This window comes from Aquarana catesbeiana, linkage group LG12, assembly GCF_042186555.1.
Source record: "Aquarana catesbeiana isolate 2022-GZ linkage group LG12, ASM4218655v1, whole genome shotgun sequence".
Lineage (NCBI taxonomy): Eukaryota > Metazoa > Chordata > Amphibia > Anura > Ranidae > Aquarana > Aquarana catesbeiana.
In genome coordinates, this window is record NC_133335.1 from 20,528,157 (window position 1) to 20,554,955 (window position 26,799).

General features: G+C 43.7%; 1 protein-coding gene across 4 annotated transcripts in view; it reads right to left on the minus strand.

The window, feature by feature from the left end:
* Positions 1-23,226, minus strand: part of SLC52A3 (solute carrier family 52 member 3) — a 36,753-nt gene extending 13,527 nt beyond the window's left edge. The window contains exons 1-3 of one of the 4 annotated variants that reach the window (XM_073607346.1): positions 23,095-23,226; positions 22,953-23,009; positions 17,481-18,849 (exon numbers count right to left, since the gene is read on the minus strand). In XM_073607346.1, coding sequence (XP_073463447.1) covers positions 17,481-18,508 — 1,028 coding nt within the window. In that variant the 5' untranslated portion in view covers positions 18,509-18,849; positions 22,953-23,009; positions 23,095-23,226. Of the gene's footprint in view, positions 1-17,480; positions 18,850-22,872; positions 23,010-23,059 lie in introns of all 4 variants that reach the window. The other 3 variants (XM_073607347.1, XM_073607344.1, XM_073607345.1) reach the window with 3 other exon arrangements.
* Between the last annotated feature and the right edge of the window lie 3,573 nt (positions 23,227-26,799).

A 26,799-nucleotide genomic window follows, 5' to 3' on the forward strand; every position in this document is an offset into this window, starting at 1 on the left:
ACTGTCACTGAGCCGCACACAGCGGTTCACGTAATGGAGCCGCCCGTGCTCTCAGCTGTGGAGCCGCCCGCCGGCTCCCTGATTGGCCAGCACTGCAGCCGCTCACAAACTGTCACTGAGCCGCACACAGCTGTTCACTTCGGAGCCGCCCGTGCTCTCAGCTGTGGAGCCGTCCGCCGGCTCTCTCACCCACAGCGATGCCTGCCCTGCCCACCCACTCACCCACAATCTCGGAGGGGGCAATTGCCCTGTTGCCCCCCCCCTGGATCCGCCCCTGGGCTGAGTGCGTACAGGTATGAGGGGGCTGAGTGCGTACAGGTAAGAGGGGGCTGAGTGCGTACAGGTAAGAGGGGGCTGAGTGCGTACAGGTAAGAGGGGTCTGAGTGCGTACAGGTAAGAGGGGGCTGAGTGCGTACAGGTAAGAGGGGGCTGAGTGCGTACAGGTATGAGCGGGCTGAGTGCGTACAGGTATGAGCGGGCTGAGTGCGTACAGGTATGAGGGGGTTGAGTGCGTACAGGTAAGAGGGGCTGAGTGCGTACAGGTATGAGGGGGCTGAGTGCGTACAGGTATGAGGGGGCTGAGTGCGTACAGGTATGAGGGGGCTGAGTGCGTACAGGTAAGAGGGGGCTGAGTGCGTATAGGAAAGAGGGGGCTGAGTGCGTACAGGTATGAGGGGGCTGAGTGCATACAGGTAAGAGGGGGCTGAGTGCGTACATGTAAGAGGGGGCTGAGTGCGTACAGGTAAGAGGGGGCTGAGTGCGTACAGGTATGAGGGGGCTGAGTGCGTACAGGTAAGAGGGGGCTGTGTGCGTACAGGTGGGTGGGCTAAGTGCGTACAGGTAAGAGGGGGCTGAATGCGTACAGGTAAGAGGGGACTGAGTGCGTACAGGTAAGAGGGGGCTGAGTGCGTACAGGTATGAGGGGGCTGAGTGCGTACAGGTAAGAGGGGCTGTGTGCGTACAGGTATGAGGGGGCTGAGTGCGTACAGGTATGAGGGGGCTGAGTGCGTACTGGTATGAGGGGGCTGAGTGCATACAGGTATGAGGGGGCTGAGTGCGTACAGGTAAGAGGAGGCTGAGCGCGTACAAGTAAGAGGGGGCCGAGTGCGTACAGGTATGAGGGGGCTGAGTGCGTACAGGTATGAGGGGGCTGAGTGCGTACAGGTATGAGGGGCTGAGTGCGTTAAGGTAAGAGGGGGCTGAGTGCGTACAGGTATGAGGGGGCTGAGTGCGTACAGGTAAGAGGGGGCTGAGTGCGTACAGGCATGATCAGTGAGGGAGAGGGGGTGCCAGATATAGGATCTGCCCCAGGTGCCAAATGCTGTAGGTACGCCCCTGGCTGAAACCACTGTTTGTGGAAGAGAATTCCACATCCTTACCGCTCTTACAGTAAAGAACCCTCTACGCAGTTTAAGGTTAAACTGCTTCTCTTCTAATTTTAGTGAATGGCCGCGTGTTTTTTTAAATTCCCTTCCACGAAAAAGTCTTTGTACATTAAAATCATATCCCCTCTCAAGCATCTCTTCTCCAGAGAGAATAAGTTCAATGCTTGCAGTACCTTTTATTAGCTTTGTTGCCCTTCTCTGGACTCTCTCCAGTTCCAGCACATCCTTCCTGAGGACTGGTGCCCAGAACTGGATGGCATACCAGAGTCTTGTAGAGTGGGAGAATTATCATTTTATCTCTGGAGATAATCCTCTTTTTAATGCATGCCAATATTCTGTTTGCTTTCTTAGCAGCAGCTTGGCATTGCATACCATTGCTGAGCCTATCATTTACTAGGACCTCCGGGTCCTTTTTTATCCTAGATTCCCCTATAGGTTCTCCCCCCAGTGTATAGATTGCATTCATATTTTTGGCACCCAAATGCATTATTTTACATTTTTCAACATTAAACCTCATTTGAGAAAAATGGGGATTGGCGCTGTTCACTAGTAAAATATTAAGTAAACAAACTCTCACCACAGGGGAAAGATGCACTGCAAGTCTAAGTGAATGAATCAAAGGCAGTGAAACAAAATATACTTCAGTGTGTATGGACAAATATCCACACCAAAAAAACAATACGTGTGCAGACCCCTCAAAGTAAAACATGTGAAAAAGAAAAATGTAAAAAGTAATGAAAGATAATAAAAATAGAAAATGCCTCCAAACAATAAATAAAGTGAGTGATCAATCAGATGTGCAGGTATAACACAAAATCCGAGAAGGCAATAATTATACAAATGAGTGAATAGTGCCCTGAAAAAGACACAATATTAACCACACAAAAGTGATGAGCTACCAATAATGTGAAGCTGGATAGTGATCAACATGGAAATGAAAATAGGCTGAAAAACATAAACATTGAGTGTGCATTAAAAATATGGTGATCAAAAACTATGAGACCGGAGATTAAGTTTTACCGTCGATACATCGATGATGTCATCATTTTATGGGAAGGGAACCCTAATACATTCCAAACATTTCTTGATGAACTTAACCAAAATATATATGGCATCTCGTTCACTGGGAAATCGGATTTCAACATAATAGACTACCTGGACCTTCATATTTTCAAGGAAGGTGATGAACTGTTTACGAAAACATTTTTTAAAACCACCGACCGTAATGGGTACATACCCATCTCTAGCTGTCACCACCCTAAGTGGAAAAACAACATTCCTAAGGGACAGTTTTTGAGAATAAGGAGAAATTGTCGGAATGTTGAAGATTACTGTGAACAGTGATATGTTGATCAAGACGTTCACCGATAAGGGTTACCACACCAAATCCCTGTTGAAATTGAAAAACGAAATAATGAATTTGGACCGGGATACTCTTTTAACTACCAAAAGAAATAACACCCAGAGGGACTCTCCAGGGGATGTAGCCTTTATTACAGGTTTTAACACTCAATTTAGTTATATAGAACACATAGTGAGGAAATATTGGCCTATTTTAAAATCTGATAGAACTCTGGGGAACATTCTCACAAGAAAACCACATTTTATTTATAGAAGGGCTCCTACCCTCAGAAATCATTTGGTGCATAACGTCATTGACCCTCCAAAAAACATTAAGTTGTTCTCAGGCCTGAAAGGTTTTTTTAGATGCCAGAAATGTCTGGCATGTCGGGTCAGTAAAAAGCAACCCAAGAAGAGATCCTCTTTTTTCTCCAGGAGAGGTATAGAGTTCGATATCAGAGAATTGATTACCTGCAACACTACCCATGTGACTTATGTCATCGAGTGTCCATGTCGAATGCAATATGTGGGTAGAACCACTAGACCCCTACGTGTGCGTATTAGGGAGCACATCACTAATATAAGAAAGGGGTTTCCCAAGCATAATCTTTCCAGACACTTTGATGAATTCTATCACAGAGATCCATCGTGTCTGGTGTTCTACGGCATAGATACGATCAAAGACAACTGGAGGGGGGGGAGTAAGAAAGTAATGATATCCCAAAATGAAACTAGATGGATATACCGTCTGGACAGTTTGGTCCCTAGAGGACTCAACGTGGACATCGCTCTAAACTGTTTTTTATCTAATTTTTAGCATTTATATATACACAAGGATTTTATTGAAATTTACCTTATTATCCTTCCCTTCCCGCTAGTGTTGCACAGTAGAATATTTATATAACCATGAAGCGTTAATCTTCCATTCCCCGTCTCCCTCTTTGGGATTTTGTACCCCTGCTTTTTACAGTTTAACTGAGTGATACAGGATTAAGCTAGTGGGCCTGGGGCACACGGAGTTCCCCCTTAAAGTTTCACCTAGTTTTCTATGGCTCTTATTTAAATTTCACCCGATCCTCCCTTTGTGCTGTATCTTATTTTAGTTTATTGTATGTTTTTATGCTAACTAGCTCGTCCCTGTTTACATATACCAATTTTTGGTTTTGGTGGTGCTGCTGCTATTTTCGCGGTCGTAGACCTTAATATAGGGGCATCCGGAGCATGGATGCATGTATTTAATATATCTTGGCCTAAGTTTTGTACCTGAATTACTATAATTGCTGCTGGCTATCTTATACATTTCCACCAGTTTGTATTTGTAAAAAACTTTTTGTATAATATAACATATATTTACATTTTTATTTTATTATTTTTTATTTTTATCCTAATATTTTTATTTTATTATTTTTCCTTTATATATTTTTTGCATGAGGTCAGTCACAGTATCTTCCTCATAAAAGACTCTTTGTATATTGATTGTTCCTCCCCCTTATTATGTCCAATTCATTTTTCCATTTTTAACATATGTTTCAATATTTTAATATTTTTCATTGCAACATTGTATAGTTTTGCGTTTTGTAACACCTGGTATTGGTTAATTTCACACACGGAGGCGCGCTTTTTTCCTTTTTTTCCTTTTTTCCTTTTTCATTTAACTTGCATTACAATATTATGAACTACCACTAGGGGGTGTCAGACTGCTATGTTGGTTATGCTTTCCCCTTCTTACCACAGCGGTCCACCCATTTGTAATGCTGGGCGTATGTGCTTGTCACATACTGCTTCCCGATTGGCTTCCGCGGCGCCTCCGTGGAGTATTTATAGACGTATGGTGTACCAAGATGGCCGCGCCTCAGATGACGTCTTGATGACGAAACGCGTAAGCGTGGCCACTTGGTACGCATATGTCCTTTCACCTCTGTCTTTATTATTGACTTCCGGTTTCTGTAGACGGCCGTGGAACGCACGCCGCTACCACTGCACTGTCTGCGGCTTCTGGCGTGGAGCCAGCCGGCGGAGAGCAGTCAGATTTTAGTTTTTCTTCCTTTTATTTCCAGTTTTAATATAAACCTAAACTCAATAAAGTTTTATTTGGATTTACACTATGAGGCTCTTCTCTTCTCCCTGTATATGGTACTCTGTCCTGGTGGATGCCATTTGAGAGCACTCTGGTGACACAAGTGAAAAGAAGGTGCTGAAGGGGACACCGACCGCTTGGATCATCGGACCTAAGTCTACATGCCCATTACCCCTGCAGGGGTTGGGCGTTCCGGTGAGTGGGGACACTAGAGGGGGCTCCACACAGGACGGCATATATATTGTTTATGAACGGACACACCAGGAACCAATTGAAGATACACCAGATTTGTGCACTAAGAACTTTTTATACACACTGGACATTTTTTAATATATTTAGCATTTCTTGGTATTTTTGATATATGCACGGACATTTTTTGGAAATATAGACTATTTTGTTAGTAATTAAGAGAATATATTTTTTAAGAAAGATATATATTTTTCTCAAAGGGATTTTTTTTTTTTTTCTCCAAAAAATTTTTTTTCATCTAATACTTTTATCCACCAATTTTTTGATCACCATATATTTTTAATGCACACTCAATGTTTATGTTTTTCAGCCTGTTTTCATTTCCATGTTGATCACTATCCAGCTTCACATTATTGGTAGCTCATCACTTTTGTGTGGTTAATATTGTGTCTTTTTCAGGGCACTATTCACTCATTTGTATAATTATTGCCTTCTCGGATTTTGTGTTATTCCTGCACATCTGATTGATCACTCACTTTATTTATTGTTTGGAGGCATTTTCTATTTTTATTATCTTTCATTACTTTTTACATTTTTCTTTTTCACATGTTTTACTTTGAGGGGTCTGCACACGTATTGGTTTTTTGGTGTGGATATTTGTCCATACACACTGAAGTATATTTTGTTTCACTGCCTTTGATTCATTCACTTAGACTTGCAGTGCATCTTTCCCCTGTGGTGAAAGTTTGTTTACTTAATATTTTACTAGTGAACAGCGCCAATCCCCATTTTTCTCAGAGATTACAGCATTTGGATTGCACCTCGGTGCTTTTCTTTTTTTGGGGGGCTGCAGTTCGGTTTAGAGCCTGTCCTGAGCGCGGAATACTAACACATATATTAAACCTCATTTGCCATGTAGTTGCCCACCCCATTCATTTGTTTAGATCTTTTTGCAAGGTTTCCACATCCTGCGGAGAAGTTATTGCCCTGCTTACTTAGTATCGTCCGCAAATACAGAAATTGAGCTGTTTATCCCATCCTCCAAATCGTTTATGAATAATTTAAATAGGATAGGTCCCAGGACAGAACCCCGGGGGACTCCCCTTTCCACACCAGACCATTTCTCGTGCTCCCCATTTATCACCACCCTTTGGACTCGCCCTTGTAGCCAGTTTTCAACCCATCTACTGACACTATGGTCCATGTTTAGTTTGTACAGTAAACGTTTATGGGGAATTGTATAAAATGCCTTTGCAAAATCCAGATACACCACATCTACGGGCCTTCCTTTATCTAGATGGCCTCCCATTCACTTTCACACTGGGGCGGTGCATTTTCAGGATGTTAGGAAAAGTCCTGCAAGCAGCATATTTGGGGCAGTTTGGGAGCACTGTATTTAGCGCTCCCAAAACGCCCTGCCCATTGAAATGAATGGGCAGCTCTTCCAAAGTGCCTGAAAAGCACTTTGGAAGCGCCGCAACATGGGCACTTTTAACCCCTTCTTTGGGGTACAAGTGCCCCACTAGTGGCCAAAAAATGCTGCTTAAACAGCGCTAAAGCGAGCAACGTGGCCCCGGTGTTAAAGGGGTCTTACTGAAATCTTGTATAGAGTCCCTTATCATCCCCTCCGATAGCTTGCAGACTATTGATGTTAGGCTAACTGGCTTGTAGTTCCCAAGGATATATCTCAGCCCTTTTTTAAATATTGGTGCTACATTGGCTTTTCTCCAATCAGTTGGTACCATTCAAGTCAATAAACTGTCCATAAAAATTTGGGACAAAGGTCTGGCTATTACTTGACTGAGTTCCTTAACGACTCTCGGATGCAAGCCATCTGGTCCCGGTGACTATTATGTCAATATTATGTTTTTCAAGTCTATTTATAATTCTGTCCTCTGTTAGCCATGAGGGTGCTTTCTGTGATGTGTTATGAAGATTAACATTACTATCTTGGTTACTGAATCCCCCCGTTTCCCTTGTGAAGACTGAGGAGACGAATATATTCAAAACCTTCGCCATCTCTCTGTCTTTTGTAACCAGATTCCCTTTGTCATCCTTTATGGGGCCGGTATGATTTGACCTCACTTTCTTACTATTTATATACTTGGGATTTTTTTTTACTCTCCTCCGCCATGTTCCTTTTGTGTTCTATGTTAGCCGCCCTGATTGCACTCTTACATTTCCTATTGCATTCTTTGTAAAGTTGGAATGCTGATGATGACCCCTCAGCCTTGTATTTTTTGAAGGCCTTTTCTCTTGCTTTTTATGCATTTTTACGTTGGAGTTAAGCCACTTAGGACTTTTGTTAGCTCTTTTAAATTTATTTCCCATTGCAATGCACTAACCAATACCTTAAAGCACTCCCATTTTTCATCTGTGTTTTTTGTTCCCAGGATTTTATCCCATTTAATATCTTTTAGCAAAGAGCGCAGTTTAGGGAAGTTGGCTCTTGAAATTCAGTGTCTTTGTATTACCCTTGTGTTTCCTATTTGTGTGATTTATGCTGAAACGAATTGACCTGTGGTCGCTGTTTCCTAAATTGCCCCGTATTTCCACATCCGCGATCAGGTCTGTATTGTTAGTAATCAGTAGGTCTAGTAACGCTTTGTTTCTTGTTGGTGCATTTACCATCTGACCCATGAAATTGTCCTGCAAGACATCAAGGAAATGGCGAGCCTTAGACGAATACGTGGTTCCTTTCGCCCAATCTATACCTGGATAGTAAAAATACCCCATTATGATGACACTTCCTATCCTTGCCGCCATTCCAAACTGTGATAGGAGGTGTTTGATCTCAAGAAGGAGAATAGGAGGTTCTTGGATCTGAAACTGTACCCGCAGATATCATAGCCTGCAGGCAACGGACAATTATTGTCCTCATCACCACTGAACGACTGCGGATTCAGGGGAGCCAACCTGCCGCAGTACAAGTAGGGTTGCCACATCATCCCTTTAATACAGGACACGTATTAATTACACAGGTTCTGAGGCTGATTTAAAGCGGGGGTCCACCTATCTATCGTTTTTTGTTTTTTTTTAGTTCATTCACAAACTTTTCTTCTCAGCATTACATACTCACATATTGTGTGTAATATGTCCGCCTGTGTCAGATTTCGTCGGAAAGAATAACTTATATTATTCACTGCAGGCGGTTTCCATCTTCATTGTGGGCATTTGAAGCCCACAAGCATTTATTTCCTGGATGTGGTGAATGCTGTGCTCCCAGCATTCACTGCTCGTTCCCGCACATGCTCAGTGGCATCCTGGGAAGCCTGAGACTAGCTCCTAGGAGACTGTGCGGAGTCTGGGAGAGGCTAGAAACACGCCTACTCCCACGGGAGGAGAACCAGGAAGTGCAAAGAAGAATAGAAAAATTAAAGGTAATTACGGCGATTTCAATTTTTTTAAACGGCATGTCAGCATCTAGGCAAGGAAGAGAATACATACAGATATTGTTCAAAATTTGGGTGGAACACCGCTTTAATGCAGATAAGGCACCAAGTGAGTTTAATTACCACCTTAATCTCCCACAGAACCTGTGTAATTAATATGTGTCCTGGATTAAAGGGATGATTTGGCAACCCTTAGTACAACTGCGGTCGGAAACCGGTTAAACGACTTAGTTGTTTGATTAGCTTAGTATCTCAGCATTATTGAATAGAGATCCACACAGTTAGTTTGGACGGAGTTAAAACATCCACTTTTTGCTTCTGATATGCCAACTTGCCATAGCAACTTCCTAGCTATGGCTGACCCATCTGGCCAGTCTGATAAAGTCTCCCTGGCAAACTGCTTCTGAGGTAGAGGTTGCCTGTAAATAAACGCAGCTGTTAGATTAGGCTTGGTATGGAACCATTAGTGACTATAGGCCTTCTCAGTCTCTGCCTCTGGCCTGCAACTTGGCATGCATTTTGCCAACACACCAGCTACCACCAGTCCACTATCGCCCCCCATGATTATTGTAGAGATTTCTTTGGTCTACCTCTTCTGGCAGTTAAATACATAGTGGTGTTGGTGTTGAGGGCTGGAGAGATTTACAATCCATTATGCCCATAATGTGCACTCTTTTAGGATATAGAATATACCTACCTGCCCTCACCTTAATGAACGTTGCTGGTTTCTAGGAAGGCTGATTGCTACTGGCCCACGGATGAGCTGAAAGACTGGAGCCATGCCTGGGAGTATTTGTTAAAAAACCATCAGTAGTAACCACTACAAGCAGCAAACCACATATCCCTCTGTGGTGAACCACAAATAACAGAAGCAATTACACATTGCTAACAAGTAAGGACTAAGGAAATGTAACCAAGCAGATCCTGAAGCCGCGTACACACCAGCGGAATGTCCGACAGAAAAAGTCAGATGGAAGCTTTTCATTGTCTATTCCGATCGTGTGTAGGCCTCATCGGACTTTTTTTTTTCGAAAATTCTGATGGACCTAGAAATAGAACATGTTCTAAATATTTCCGATGGAACCAATTCCTTTTGAGAAAACCGCTCATCTGTATGCTGTTCCGACGGACCAAAAACGACGCATGCTCTGAAGCAAGTACGAGACGGAAGCTATTGGCTACTGGCTATTGAACTTCCTTTTTCTAGTCCCGTCGTACGTGTTGTACGTCACCGCGTTCTGGACGGTCGGACTTTGGTGTGACCGTGTGTAGGCAAGACCGCTTGAGCAGAATTACGTCGGAGTTCCGTCAGAGAAACCTTCAGAGTTTATTCCGACGGCAAAACCGGTCTTGTATACGCGGCATGACTTTCATTTTGGCATCAAGGTCAGCATGTAAATGCATAGTAATAAAAGCATAGCAGTCATTAGTACTGTAGAGTCAATGTAATCACAGGCAAGCAGCGCAGGTTAATAGTCATCAGACAATTAGCACTAGCAGGTTAAACCTACCTTAGACACATGTACCGCAAAAGGTCCATACCACAACCAAGCATTAATACACAGTAAGCCCAGCCTGCAGGGCCAGGCCCTGCGTTAATAAGAAAGGCTCAGCACCACCTGTTATCAGCCTAAGCATTAGCAATACTGCAGACAGAGACCATAACCTGTGAAGCATTAGTAAACAGAGTGGCACTATGGACAGCCAGTAGGATTCACATGTGTGATATATGCTTTCAGTGGTGCAAGCTAACAGCATACCTGCAGACAATAAATCAAGCCTGTAGGGCCAGGCCTTGCTGAGTTAATAGGAAAGCTTCAGCTCACCACAGCACACCTGCTATCAGCATTAGCAGTATTGCAGAAACAAACCACAACCTGTAAGGCAATAGTAAACAGACTGAAACTATGGACAAGCCAGAACAATTCACATGTGTGACATATGCTTTCAGTAGTGCAAGTTCACAACATACTTGCAGCAGTAACTGAATACTATAGACTTGTGCACCATGTGGTGCCTTACCACCTGCACGCTTCATGGCCAAACAGGAAGTCCAATGAATGTCCATCCATGGAGTCATGATGAAGGAGCAATCCCTAGAGACCAGATGCCATCACCCTCCTCATCCTGGATCCTAAGGGGGGGGGGGGGGGTCTCTTTCATATAGGAGATTTACAGCCTGTATAGCAGGAAGCTTCGTCACAGGAGAGGCTTGAACCTGTGCGGCTTGGCCAGATGAATCCGGCAAGGTGAGGGAAAAGAAAAATCCTGCTTTCAGTAGCAGTAAATCCGGCTGTATCAGTGAGGAAAAAAAAGAGAATGCTGCCTGCAAGGAAGTAGACTTGCTTATATAGTATAACCGGTCCTGGAATAGGGCAGGGGCGGAGCCTACCCATACATATATGCTGTCATGCTGTGTCAAGAAAGGAGCATTTCAGGTAGTTTTTATGTGGATGAACTGAAAGAAAAAATATATTTTTTGTGGCTTTCAAGAAATACATTCGTGAACTGAAGGGTGTTTCATATATTTCCGTTGAATTATAAATGACTCTAATCTGCACAATTCAGAGTCTGACTTGTCTGTAGACAAAAGGTTTCACTATTATGGAAGAGCCGAGAGAAGTATTATTTTTGTTCACAATGGCCATGTGTAATTTTTGTTAGAAAGTGAACTTCTACTCATTGGCTTTACATTCTAATTATAGTTCTTGTATGACAGATGCTCTTTAGCCTTAGAAGAAAAAAAATAACTCAGCCCCTGTAATGCAGTGGAAGCATTCTATAATTTTTACCATGTCAGCTGTTCTGTCAATCAAAATAATAGAGTATAATAATATAGTAGATGGGATGGGCAGAGGATAGTGACAGGTTGTAGAAAGGTTCCCATTTGCATATTAGCTGCACGCCCATTATTGTATAAGTGGTTGTATTCAGGAAATCCAAAGCTGAACATATGTGTCATCTGATTGTATATTCTCCTTTTAGCGCCACCAATAGTTATGTAGTGAGAGGACCTACATTTCTTACAGTTTGAATAGACAGTTTAGGCTGTTCCTTGCATGACATAGTTTTGCTACATTTTAAGATTGTGCAGTAATTACAAGTAGATTGTGTATAACCAAATTAACGGATCTTTCTTCTTAACCACTTCAGCCCCGGAAGATTTGCCCCCTTAATGACCTGGCCATTTTTTGCGATTTCGGCACTGTGTCGATTTAACTGACAATTGCATGGGCGTGCGACTTTGTACAAAAACAAAATTGGTGTCCTTTTTTTTCAACAAATAGAGCTTTCTTTTGGTGGTAATTGATAATCTCTGCGATTTTTATTCTTTGCGCTATAAACAAAAAAAGAGAGACAATTTTGAAAAAAAAAAAAATATATTTTTTACTTTTTGCTTTAATAAATATACACAAATTAAAAAAAAAAAAAAATGTCTTCCTCAGTTTAGGCCAATATGTATACTTCTACATATTTTTGGTAATAAAAATCGCAATTAGGATATATTGATTGGTTTGTGCAGGGCGTAGCGACTGTGGAACTGGTGGACGAGTTAGCCCGACTGTGCGTCCAAGGGAGTTTGGGGACAGGCATAGGTAAATGGTTATGCAAACTGGAGTGAATCATCGACCCAGGTTCACAGGTGGGCTCCTCATCCAGAGTGCCACATGACCTAGAGAGTGCATCAGCCCGACTATTGCAGGACACATCCCAGAAATCGCTATATGCAATGGGAAGAACAGAAGATACTGGGATGGTGGCAATAGGAAGTTTCTCTTTTGGGGCAACTTTGAGTAGGCAGGACGAGGAACAGGAGGAACCCCAAGCCAGCATTTGTCCAGCAGTCCAGTTAATGTGTGGAGAATGGAGCCGTAACCAAGGAAGACCCAAAACGATAGGAGTTGAGGCCTTAGGTAAGATAACTGGTGGAGTGTCTCTACTGACATCTTAACAGGGAGGGTCTGGAAGCGGATAGGGCCCCCTGGGAGAACAGTGCCATCGATCGCCAAGACAATCAATGGTGTGGTGAGAAGCAAAAGGGTAAGACTCATGGAAGATGCAGTTCCCCAGTCCATGAAATTGCCAGCGGCTCCAGAATCCAGATATGCCGAGACCGAATGAGAGGAAGCGTCGACATGAAGGAACACAGAAAGAAGAAGACGAGAAGGTGAAGGTGATATTTTAGGGTCCAATACTCCACCTTCCAGATGTTTTAGCTCCGAGCGTTTTTCCGGACGAAGAGAGCAAGTGTCACGAAAATGACCTTTGGCCCCACAAAAGAGGCAAAGGCCAAGAGTTCTGCACCTAGCACATTCTTCGGGAGATAGCTTGGTCCGGCCCAGCTGCATAGGTTCCTCAGCTGGCAGGAGGTGCTCCTCGGGTCGAAGAGAGGAGACAGGGAGCTGAGGCTGCTATCAAAAGAGAGTGTTTTCAGAGTCACTTAAAAAGAATAAATAATGATATTTGAAGCGCTTCACAATGTGCATGAAAATGAATATATAAGAATAAATATAAATATAAATAGTCAAATAAATCCAGCGGTGAATAAAAATTCCTAAAAAATCCAGCAATCAAAATAGTGTAAAATTATAAAAAATTAGTGACACCAAATGTGTAAAAAAATTCACATAAAAATTCCACATAAAAATAAATATATAGGGATGTATTCAGAAGGTTCAATTATACAGGTGTAGAATCCTGATTGGTATAGAGCTTTTGATCACTAGCAAAGCTGTTTAAAAACACTTGCTTAATCAAGGTGCTCATTGACCTTCATAGTAACAATGTGCTTTTTGCTTCTATTCACAACCAATGTGAGAATCATAAACAGGCAGATAAGAGAAAAAACCAATCATTGTGCAATAGTTAGGATACCAAGGTACACAGGCAAACTTCAATCCACTCACGTGTGCCTTATAATGATAAGGCATATGCAGGTTTTACTATAGCAGTCAGCCGCCTTAGACAGGAGCAGATTCAGTGCAGTACACTGTGTGATACTGCTGATCTGCACAGAGCGTCCTTGGCTCCTCCAGCGGGTGTTCACCAGAGCCTCTAGTGGTGAGGATGGACTGCGCTGCAACTGACTCCAGGTCGCGGCCCCCAGGGTCTCCCAGCTCACGCTCACGGTAGTCTACAGGAGGACAGAGAGGAAGCAGCAGCCCAGGACAACAAGGGATAGTAAGGAGATAAGCCAAAAGTCAGGGCGACTAGCAGACAAGGATAGACAGAGAACACGCCAAAAGGTCAGGGTCACAAGCAAGCATGGATAGTCAAGAACAAGCCAAGATCGGTAAACAGGAACAGATGTAGGACACAGAGCAATGAGGACACGGAAGCCAAATGACACAATATTGATCAGCAGAGCTGGCTTGCAGTGCACAGGTTAATATAGAGTTCCCTGATAGGGGCTGGGGTGGAGCCATGCTTTGAGGATAGATTACTTAAGCAGCCAGGTGAGAGTGGCTGGCCTCTTAATCTGAACACATGGAGAGGTAAGCTGACAGATAAACATTACTGCATAACCATGACAGGTATTTAGTGAGAGGCATGGTGAGTTTTTTGAAGTTGTAATTTTTTTCCACAATTCTTGGGAAAATTAAGATTTTTTTTTTCACAAAGTTGTCATAATAACAAGTTATTTCTCACACACAGCATATGCATACTTCCAATTACACCCCAAAATACATTCTTCTACTCCTCCTGAGTATGGCGATACCACATGTGTGTGACTTTTACACAGCCTGGCCACACAGAGAGGTCCAACATGCAGGGAGCACCATCAGGGGTTCTAGGAGCATAAATTACACATCTAATTTCCTAACGACCTATTACACTTTTGAAGGCCCTGGAGCACCAGGACAGTGGAATTACCCACAAAATGACCTCATTTTAGAAAGTAAACACCCCAACGTCTATTCTATGAGGCATAATGAGTCTTTTGAACAGTTATTTTTTTTCCACAAGTCTTCAGAAAACAAGGAAAGAAAATGAAAATCTTTTTTTTTTACACGAAGTTGCCAATTTATAAGATATTTCTAACACATAGCATGTACATAGCAAAAATTACACCCCAAAACACATTCTGCTACTCCTGAGTATGGCGATACCACATGTGTGAGGCTTTTACACAGCCTGGCCACATACAGAAGCCCAACATTGAAGTAGTACCTTCAGGCCTTCTAGGAGCATAAATTACACATCTCATTTCATTCCTACCTATCACACCTTTGAAGGTCCTTGAGCACTAGGACAATGGAATTACCTACAAAATGACCACATTTTGGAAAGCAAACACCCCAACGTATATTCTATGATGCATGGGCTGCAGATAGGTACTCGGGTACTCTGATGGGCTGGAGACAGGTACTCGGTTACTCTGATGGGCTGGTGACAGGTACTCGGTTACTCTGATGGGCTGGTGACAGGTACTCAGGTACTCTGATGGGCTGGAGATAGATACTCGGGTACTCTGATGGCCTGGTGACAGGTACTCGGGTACTCTGATGGCCTGGTGACAGGTACTCAGGTACTCTGATGGCCTGGTACAGGCACTCTGGTACTCTGATGGCTACAGATAGGTACTCGGGTACTCTGCTGGGCTGGTGACTGGTACTCAGGTACTCTGATGGGGGGTGACAGGTACTTAGATGGGCAGCGACAGGTACTCAGATGGGCTGTGACAGGTACTCAGATGGGCTGTGACAGGTACTTGTGTACCCAGATGGGCTGTGACAGGTACTCAAATGAACTGTGACAGATACTCAGATGGGCTGTGACAGGTGTTCAGGTACTTGTGTACTCAGATGAACTGTGACAGGAACTTGGGTGCTCAGATGAACTGTGACAGGTACTTAGATGGACTGTGACAGGTACTCGAGTACTCAGATGGACTGTGACAGGTACTCGGGTACGCAGATGGACTGTAACAGGTACTCGGGTACTCAGATGAGCTGTGACAGGTACTCTGATGGGCTGTGACAGGTACTCGGGTACTCAGATGGGCTGTGACAGGTACTCAGGTGCTCAGATGGGCTGTGACAGGTACTCAGATGGGTGGTGACAGGTACTTTGATGGGTGATGACAGGTACTTTGATGAGTGATGACAGGTACTTTGATGGGTGATGACAGGTACTTTGATGGCTGGTGACAGGTCCTCTTTATTAGGGGGGGTCAATCAGTGTGGTTGGTGTGTGAGGAGGAGAACCCGGTAACATCTCGTTACCACAGTTTGTTGACATTCTGTGACCTGGACACAGCCGGTCACGTGGTAAAGAGCCAATTTCATTGGCTCTATACTGCGATCGGGGTTGGGCTGTGTCAGGGTGACAAGCCTCGTCCCCGATCGCCGCTCTGTGCGCGCCCTAGTCACATGGCCCGCAGGAGCCGTGAGAAGCCGAGGACGTCATATAACGCCCACCCAGGATGGGAGATCCCATCTGCGGACTTCATATGACATGGGAAGTGTAGTTCCACAACAGCTGGAGGGCCGTAGTTTGGAGATCCCTGAACTAGAGGATCTCAGCTATGGGGAAAGACTACAAACATTGAACTTATTCTCTCTGGAGATGCTTGAGAGGGGATATGATGGCAATGTACAAATACGATACTGGTGACCCCACAATAGGGAAAAAATGTTTCAGTGATAGGAAATTTAAAAAGACATGCAGTCATTCACTGAAATTGGAAGAGAAGCGGTTTAACCATAAAATACGTAGAGGGTTATTTACTTTCAGAGCTGTAAGGATGTGGAATTCTGTTCCACAAGCAGTGGTATCAGCTGGGAGCATCAATAGTTTTCTAAAAAATTTAATTTTTACAACATACAGGGATATACATTGTGCTATGGACATAAACACAAGCACACTTACACACCACAAGTTAAACTGGATGGACTGGTGTCTTTTTTCAACCTTACCAACTACGTAAGGTGCTCTGGACTGATGAGTCAAAATGTGAAATATTTGGCTGTAGCAGGATGCATTTTTTTGGAGAAGAGCTGGAGAGCCGCACAAAATTGAGTGTCTGCAGACAACTGTGAAGCATGGTGGCGGTTCCTTGCAAGTTTTGGGCTGCATTTCTGCAAATGGAGTTGGCAATTTGGCCAGGTTCAATTGTGTCCTCAATGCTGAGAAATACAGGCAGATACTTATGCATCATGCCATACCATCAGGGAGGCATGTGGATGGCCCCAAATTTATTCTGCAGTCAATGTCATGAAGAACTATCTTCAGTGTAAAGAAGAACAAGGAGTCCTGGAAGCAATGGTTTGGCCCCCACAGAGTCCTGATCTCAACATTTGTCTGGGATTACATGAAGAGACAAATTGATTTAAGGCAAAAGATCAGAGTATACAGGCGCACGGAATATGTAGGATAGAACAGCTATAATAGGTATATACAGATCCAAGAATCAAGAGTTGAGCCAGCTCTGTGTGGAACAAAAGGAAAAAAAGGGGGAAGCGCCACCTAAGTTCAGTATTAAGTCAAGGCTGTTCATTCACAACAGTTAAAAACACTCACAGGATGTAAAATCGCCCATCGTGAGATATGGTATCCCAGGAGCTGCCAGGGATCTGGACTGCTGAAGATCTTATGGAAGGGAATGGACGCCCTGTATGGGACTAGGAAGTCCATGTCTACCAGTGTGGAATGCACCAGCGAACGTGACGTCACTAAGAGAGGGCTGGAAATGTCAGGCTATGTGCTCAGAGCCTCCTGCTCTTTCTACAGTCCTGTAGAAGAAGAATGAGGCTCCGAGGATTTGAGGCAGCCTACATCCACAGAAGATCTATGGATCCAGAATGTTTGAAACAACCTACCTGCAGAGTTCCTTCAAAAACTGTGCAAGTCTACTTAGATGAATTGAGGAACTGATGCTGTTTTGAAGGCAAAGAGTGGTCACACCAAATATTGATTGGATTTGGATTTCCCTTCTGTTCATTTACTTTCCATTTTGTGAATAATAAAAAAAAATTATTAACACTTCTATATCTGAAAGTATTCTTCATTTACAGCATTTTTTCACACCTGCCTAAAATGTTTGCACGGTGCTATATATTATGTGTGCTTTAATATAGAAACATTAACACTCACCTGCTAGGTAAGAACATGGCAATCAGGCAAGCTAGAGGATTTGCCATGGATCCCAGGGCTGCTGCCAGATGGTATGCCAGATTACCATATGGCATGCATGAATATGTCTGTATGGAAGGAAGGACTCCATTGGTGAGGGCATTCACCCATCCAGTGAGGAAGTATATAAGTGCATAATGGCCATATGAGTACACCACTTTGTTTTTTTCGGACTCTGGAGAATTCTCATTGCTGGTGCTTCCACCTGTCCCGCTCACCTCTGAAGGCTCTGTGTCATTTGATATGTCCGTTGCTGTGTAGGAATTCAGGGTGTTTGTACTTTGGAGCAACTCATTTTTGGGGTCTTCCTTCTGGGAACGCCTACTTAGGAAGAAAAAAGCTACGAAACAGAAGACCATCATGATGAACAAAAGAAAAAGGAAGACCTGAACGGAGAAATTTGCCGGGAGATATCGAGTCTGTATATAATGATTAGTTTCTGTGGTGTTTAACCATCCTTGTGTTACATTCTCAGTGTGTGTAACATTAATGCACTTTATCATTCCAACGCCTTGGATCAAGGATAAAAGACCTGGGATGAGCCCGCTAAGCCCCTCACCAATAAAGTATGTTGTTATATACTTAGGTTGCAGTTGCATCATGAACGGCAGAAAGGTTACCGATGAAGTGCAATCTACTAAAGATAGGAAAAAGGTCAAGACCAGGAAACCTGTACTGTGCAACTGGCCTCCTATCCAGGTGGTTTCTTTCCAGAAAAAAGCCATAAGGAATAATGCCACAATTCCCAAAATGATTATGGTGTATATGACCCAAACTTCCTTTAGCCTCCCAGGCTTCCACTTGTGCATTATGGTAACAAACAAAGGCCCGATGTTGGCCATTTGGATTATTATGGTGAGGTAAGATGGTAAGTACCAACCTTCTGGCAGTTCATTGACGATGAGTGGAAGTTCAACCCATAAGCCGTTGATGGCCACCCATGCACCAGTCCCAAAGATACAAGCCAACAGGTGAAGAACCAAAGCCATCTTTGACCACTACACCTTGCCTGTGGCCCGTCAAATAATTTTTGGCAGTCAACAAGCTGCTTTTAAGTTCAGCAGCTCAGTGAAGGTTACTTGTTTATTGTGCCTCTTCTTCTCGAAAGACCACCACACTCCTCACAGTTCAAATGAATATCAGTTGTCCACCACCAAGACTGCAATGTCACACTGTTTTGTTGAGCATGTGATTACTGTCAGCATGTCTTTTTAATGCTTTGTTAGCAGTTATCAAAAAGCAGAACAATTATTTTCTTTCTTCACCGATATCTTCACCGATATATTTCCTGTTTGCTTGCAGTTCTTAAATTTCATATTTTCATACAGTACTGTAAAATGAACAGTACAAATATTAACATTTCACTACCAGGACAAAGCATTTATACATTTATACATAACATCAGTCTAGCAAGTCCAGTGGGGAAGGAGTCATTGATTAAATGTGGACTCTGGATCAGACACTTTACATGGCAAATCAGCTCATCGATGTTGCAACAGAGAATCTTTAGTACAGCCAGGAATAATTACTGCATTCATTGCGTTGTAGTGGTCTCCTGGGGAGGGCTATAGTTACTTTCCAGATCCTAACTTTTGTACAGATTGTATTATATCTTATCTCTACCTTACCAAAGTCCACTCTCTCATTAGCTCTCTATATGTCTTTGTTTCTTTTTTTTAAGGTTCACTTAATGATCGTCATTGAAAAATTTCATCATACTTCATAAAACACTTGAGATTATTGTGGGCCTGTCATTTGCCTACGCATCGTAAATGGAAAGGAGTACTAGCATGTCATGAATTTCTTTATAAAAGATTGTAGCCCTACAATCTGAAATACCCTTACCTTATGCACTTGACCTCCGGGGAGATTTACCCCCCTTCATGATCAGGCCATTTTTTGCGCTATGGCACTGCGTTACTTTAACTGACAATTGCGCGGTTATGCAACGATGTACCGAAATAAAGTTTATATCAGGTTTTTTTTTCCCCACAAATAGAGATTCTTTTTGGTGGTATTTTGATCACCACTATGTTTTTTCATTTTTTGCGCTATAAACAAATGAAGACCAACAATTTTGAAAAAAAAAAAAAAAAACTATATTTTTTTACTTTCTGCTATAAAACAATAGCCAGAAAAAAATTTGAAAAAAATCTAATTTCTTCATAAATTTAGGCCAATGTGTATTCTGGTACATGTTTTTGGTAAAAAAAAATCCCAATAAGCGTATATTGTGTAGCGGTCTCCCCGACTTCCAAGGGCCTGGTGACCCCCAGAGCCAGGGAGAACTGACATTGCTCCTCAGGGTGCAGGTTACTAGGCATAGTGGATGTCGTGATTGAGCGTCAGTCACTTTTTGTAAAAATTAACAAAGAGATTTTATTTCTCTTAACAGGAACAGTGGGAGAGAGGGTTAGGGCACAGGACACCCTTAGGCAAATGCAATAGCAATTAAGGCAAACTCCCTAGACAAAAATAGAACTAGGCAGACAGCAATACAGATAAAGGGCCTTTAAGCTGAATGCAGCAATCTGTATCTTGTAGCAACTGCTGTCTCCTATAGCAACAACTTCTCTCACAGTATCCTACTGTAGATCTTCTAGTTTAACTCACAGTATCCCCCTGTAGATCTTCCAGCTTAACTCACAGTATCCCACTGTAGGTCCTTAAGCTCAGCTTGCCGACTCTCAGCTACCTGCTGGATCCCTCGAGCTTCACCCACAGCTAAGCACTGTACTTATCTGCAAGCTTAACTTACAGCTGCCCGCCGTACTCCTTCAAGCTTTACTCACAGCTACCCGCTATCTTCCTGGACGAGTCTCCATTAAAGCTTTCCCACTTACTTCACCGTCCCCGGATAGTGAAGTGTCTGCTCTTGTACTCCTTCAGAATTTCATCCCTTCCAAAACTTGCCAATGGTAACAGGAATGGTCGTCCCCTTTGTGTGAAAACTGCTTCTCCTTTACCTCCGGCAACGATCACGCTCCCTTTGAGCTTAGCCTCTAACACACGTGGTTCCGCCCCAGGCTTCGGGCTTAACCTGCTGCTCCTTCTTTGCAGAACCTTGAATTACTGGATAGACCTCACTTAGACCTAGCAGCCAGTAGGACTCCTTGATAGGCCTCAGGATTCAGGCCTAGCAACCAGGAGCTGTTTGATACACCTCCACCCAGGCCGCAGCCCCAGGCAGGAAGAACCCCGATCACCTGACTCCACCCTAATAAATAGCTTATCCCAGCATGCACAGCAGCCAAAGAAACTCCTGATGATTGGCTGAGACAACTTATTTACCCATCACCCGAATTCACTGTAAAGCATTTAACACAGTTCCCCATAAACGTTTACTGTACAAAATAAGGTCTGTTGGCATGGACCATAGGGTGAGTACATGGATTGAAAACTGGCTACAAGGGCGAGTTCAGAGGGTGGTGATAAATGGGGAGCACTCGGAATGGTCAAAAGTGGGTAGTGGGGTCCCCCAGGGTTCTGTACTGTGACCAATCCTATTTAATTTGTTCATAAACGACCTGAAGGATGGGGTAAACAGTTCAATCTCTGTATTTGCAGACTATATTAAGCTAAGCAGGGCAATAACTTCTCCACAGGATGTGGAAACCTTGCAAAAAGTCCTGAACAAATGAATGGGGTGGGCAATTACATAGCAAATTAGGTTTATTGTAGAAAAATGTAAAATAATGCATTTGGGTGGCAAAAATATGAATGCAATCTATACACTGGGGGGAGAACCTCTGGGGGAATCTAGGATGGAAAAGGACCTGGGGGTCCTAGTAGATGATAGGCTCAGCAACGGTACTGTATATGCATTTATTAAGCCCTACAAGGTACACACAAAGTCCCACCCCACTCTATCTTTGTTATTGATTATCATATATTGGTAAATGATTTGCGTTATTGTAACTTCTTTTAACTGAAAAAAGTGAAAAGCTTCTCCATTCACTTTAACCACTTCCCGCCCGCCCTATAGCGGATTGACGTCCGGGAAGTGGTTCAGTTATCCTGACTGGGCGTCATATGACGTCCAGCAGGATAACATGCCGCCGCGCGCCCGCCGGGGCGCGCATCGCGGCGATCGGTGTGTCAGTCTGACACACCGCTACACCGATCTTGGTAAAGAGCCTCCGGCGGAGGCTCTTTACCATGTGATCAGCCGTGTCCAATCACGGCTGATCACGCTGTCAATAGGAAGAGCCGTTGATTGGCTCTTTCTCACTCACGTCTGACAGACGCGAGTAGAGGAGAGCCGATCGGCGGCTCTCCTGGCAGGGGGGGTCTGCGCTGATTGTTTATCAGCGCAGCCCCCCCTCAGATCACCACACTGGACCACCAGGGATCGCCACTAGGACCACCAGGGAAGGGGCAACATGTGGATGGCCAGGTGTGTACCCCATGGCCATCCACATGTGCCCAATCTGTGCCAATCAGTGCCCATAAATGAGCACTGATTGGCACCATTATGTTGCAGTGATGCCCAGCAATGCCACCCTTAGGGGCATCACTGCAAACAACCAATGTCATCAGTGCCACCCATCAGTGCCCACCTATCAGTGCCCATCCGTGCCAACTATCAGTGCCACCCATAAGTAACCATCAATGCCACCTACGAGTGCCCATCAATGCCACCTTGAGTGCCCATCAGTGCCGCCTATGAGTGCCCATTGGTGCCACCTATCAGTGCCCATCAGTTCTGCATACCAGTGCCACCTATCAGTGCCACCTATCAGTGCCCATCAGTGCCGCCTATCAGTGCCCATCATCAGTGCCCATTGGTGCCACCTCATCGGTGCCCATCAGTGCCGCCGTATCAGTGCCAGTCAGTGCAGCCATATCAGTGCCCGTCATTGAAGAAGAAAACGTACTTATTTACAAAAAAGTTTTAACAGAAACAAAGAAAAACTTGTTTTTTTTCAAAATTTTCCGTCTTTTTTTATTTGTTGCGCAAAAAATAAAAACCGCAGAGGTGATCAAATACCACCAAAAGAAAGCTCTATTTGTGGGAACAAAATGATAAAAAAAATTGTTTGGGTACAGTGTAGCATGACCGCGCAATTGTCATTCAAATTGCGACAGCGCTGAAAGCTGAAAATTGGCCTGGGCAGGAAGGTGTCTAAGTGCCCGGTATTGAAGTGTTTAATAATAAGATAAACAGATGTGAATTTTTGTAGAAAAACAAATTCACAATGAAATTACATTTCTAGTCCACACATTACTCATACACCACAATCATCAAACTACACATTTACCATACATGATTTAATAATACCATAATATTAAAAAAAAAGTCCCCATATTAAAAACAAAACAAAGCGATAACATAAAAAAACATTAAACATACACAATGCAGTTTTTTCCTGGGATATGGGTGTTTAGTAGCTTCACTTTCATTAGTTCTCCTGTATATACACTAAGCTGTACCTGTTCTGTGATCTCGATCATGCTGCTACTCTAAAACAAAGAGTCAATTGTAAGTCTCTGTGGAACGAGAAAGAAAATGTCAATCAAATATATTTGAGCTCACGTACTTACGTTGGTGAACCTTGTGAAAAAAAAACATCACCTTTGCCTGCCATTTATCGTAGAAGATACCCATAATCTGTACCTGCCTGCGCTTCCTTGTGTATGAACAGTGTGGGCTTTACGCTGAAAGTTTGCGCAATTACTGCTAAAGCAGTTTATAGCTCCGCCCACTGAAACTAGTTAATCTTTACACAAACCAGTGTTTAGTGTGTTCATGCCAGCCCATTGTTATGTAGTACCTCCTTTTCACCAGCTCTTAAAGAGCTCAGATGCCTAGAATTTTACCTATTTTGGGGCAAATACCAAAGAGCCATGGAAGTTTGTGCCAGGATTTTTTTTTTAAAAAGCTGCTGAAATCACAAAATACCACCAGTTATAATGTTTACCACTTTTCTATGCAGTGAAAAATTAGCTACTATTGTACAGGGACCTGAAGTGTATCTAAACCCAAAAATGTAATATGTTGCAGCTCACTAGTCCTGGGCGTGGTTGTTGCATTCTTTTCCTTGTTTCAGGCTACTTTTCCTTGGTTTTGACTTATCCTGCAAAAAACACATTTTCTGTCCCTGGGAGACTACTTCACTCCTCCACTGTATCTATAGAGCAGCGATGGCGAAACCTTGGCACCCCAGATGTTTTGGAACTACATTTCCCATGAAGCTGAACTACTCTGCAGAGTGCATGTGCATCATGGGAAATGTAGTTCCAAAACATCTGGGGTGCCAAGCTTCGCCATAACTGCTATAGAGGAAGCCATGGTTGTCTCCCTATGCTGCTGGTAGTTTACCCACTTGACGACCGCCGGCCATGAGTGATCGCAGGCACGAAAGGCAAGAACAGGGACGTGTGTGTGTAAACACACACATCCCAGTTCTGTGAGGAGAGAGAGATTGTGAGTTCCTATGAGCTGGGAACCACGATCTGTCATCTCCTACAGTCAGTCCCATCCCCCACAGTTAGAACACGCCTAGGGAACACAGTTGCCCCCTAGTGTTAACTCCTTCCCTGCCAGTGACATTTATACAGTAATCAGTGCATTTTTATAGCACTGATCGCTGTATAATTGTCAATCGACCCAAAAATGTGTCTGATGTGTCCGCCATAATGTCGCAGTCTCGATAAAAATCGCCGCCATTACTAGTAAAAAAAAAAAATAATAAAATGCCATAAATCTATCCTCTATTTTGTAGACGCTGTAACTTTTGCGCAAACCAATCAATATACGCTTTTTGTGATTTTTATTACCAAAAATATGTAGAAGAATACATATCGGCCTAAACTGAGGAAAAAATGAGCTTTTCTAAAAAAAATTGGGGCTATTTATTACAGCAAAAAGTAAAAAATATTTGTTTTTGTTTTTTTCAAAATTGTCGCTTTTTTTCTTTATAGCGCAAAAAATAAAAACCGCAGAGGTGATCAAATACCACCAAAAGAAAGCTCTATTTGTGGGGAAAAAAGGACGTCAATTTTGTTTGGGGACAGCATCATACGACCGCACAATTGTCAGTTAAAGCAACGCAGTGCCGAATGGCAAAAAATGGCCTGGTCATTGAGCAGCCAATTCTTCCGGGGCTGAAGTGGTTAATAAAAAGATATTTTAAAAAAAATCACAGCGCTCATCACAATAGTACACAATAAAAGGCATGTAACAAAGTCTTTCATTGAGTACAACTGTCATGTGATCTGCTGTGATTGGCCACAGCGGTCACATGGTACCGGCAGCGGTCTGGTACAATGACCGGTCATCGGCCGTGTCCGGTGGACACGGGTGACAGATCGTGCCCGAGTGTGGCCCGTGGGGCAGGACCGTGTGGAGCTGGGAGGACCTGCACTAAGACAATTTTTTTTTTCAGTTGATCATTTTTTTTATTTGTACACAGTTGCTTTGCTTATTTTTTTATCACTTTTATTCCTGTCACAAGGAATGTACACACCCCCGTGACAACAATAGGCATGTGACAGGTACTCATCTGTATTGTGTGCCAAGCCAGGGACCGAGCAGGTCAGTGGGGTGAAGCTTGAGAAGTATCTGGAATGCCAAGCTAGGAACCCAGCGGAGAAGCGGGGGTGGCGCTTGAGGAAGATACTAAAGTAAAGATTGGAAGAGCTTAAGGGATTCGGTGGCAGTGAATCGGCAGGTCTAGTGAGAGAGACTGGGAGCTCAGTGGGCTGAGAACCTACAAGAAGTGACTGTATAAAAGTAAAGGAGTTGGTTACAACTTGTGTTAGGAACTGTTACAAGACTGTTGCCATAGGAGACAGCGCTCCTACACATGCAGATGTGGCGTCTTGCTGGATGCCTTTCCCTGCATGGCTGTCTACCTGTAGAAGCCTCGGAGTCTGCTAATTAACATTGCAACTACCTAAGGGAGTCCTGGCCCTAACCCTCTTTCCCAGAGTTCTGTTCAAGAGAAATAAAATCTCTTTGCCTTCAAGAAGTGTCTGGCGCCCATGAATCTATCTTGCATTACACCCACTATGGCTCATAACCCACTCCAATAGAAGGATCTTGGCCCTGGAGGTTCTCATTAGACTAAAGGATGCCTGGGATCTTGCTAAATATCTATACACAAATGTTTTGCCTTTCATTTCTATTTTAAACTAAATGGGCTGTTTACAAGGTGATTGTTTACAAACACTTTAAATAAACAACCTATTGGCCCAGAAAGATTGAAACTTAAAGCGGTAGTAAAATCCGCTTTGTGATTTTTACCTACAGATACAGTAAGCCTATAATAAAGTTTGCCAGTAGGTAAAATGAATATCACCTAAACCTGCACCGTTTAGGAGATAATCACACTGGATACAGCTGGTGACGTCACCGGCGCATGTGCTCTGAAGTTCTGGCATATCTGGACCTTCAGAGCTCCATGGCGGAGCCGAGAGCTCCTGCTTGCATTCACGGGAGTGACATCATCGTGGCTCCAGCCACTCATACAGCTGAAGAGCGAACCCGGTAGGAAGACTGGGGGTAGATGGAAACCCTGTCAGTGATAACAGCACGTTGCTGGAGGGCTTTGTTCTAAGGTAGGTATTTCATTGTGTGCTACAATGCGATGCAATTGCCTTACAGGGGAAATTCTTATTTACTGCTATTGTTTACAACCGCTTTAACCACTTACCAATTGCCCACCGGCAAATGACGGCAGGACGGTGTGGCTCTCCTTCTGGGTGGACGTCATATGACGGAACACCCGAACGGCCGCCCCCGTGCAGCGATCACGGCCGCACCGTGTGCTAGGACGCGGCATGACCCCGATCTCTGTAAAGAGCTGCTGATGCGGCTCTTTAACCATGTGATCGGCTGTGTCCAATCACAGCCAGTCAGATGTAAATACAGGAAGTATCAGTAATTGTCTCTCATCGCCTCACACTGACAAAGTGTGCGGCGAGGAGAGCCAATCAACGGCATCTTCTCTTAGGTGAGAACAGGGCGTTTAATCCGGGCACTGATCATCAGTGCCCTAATTACACTAAAGCCCCAGAAGTGCCACCAATCAATGCCCATGAGTGCCCATCAGTGACACAAATCAGTGCCCATTATGGGTGCCAGTCAGTGCTGCCTTTTAGTGCCCATCAGTGCCTGCTCATCAGTGTTGCCCATCAATTCCCATCAGTGCCGCCTATCCATGCTGCCTATCAGTGCCTCCTATCAGTGCCCACCAGTGCCACTTATCAGTGGCACCTATCAGTACTCATCAGTGCCACCTATCAGTGCCCATCAGTGTGGCATAATAGTGCCTCC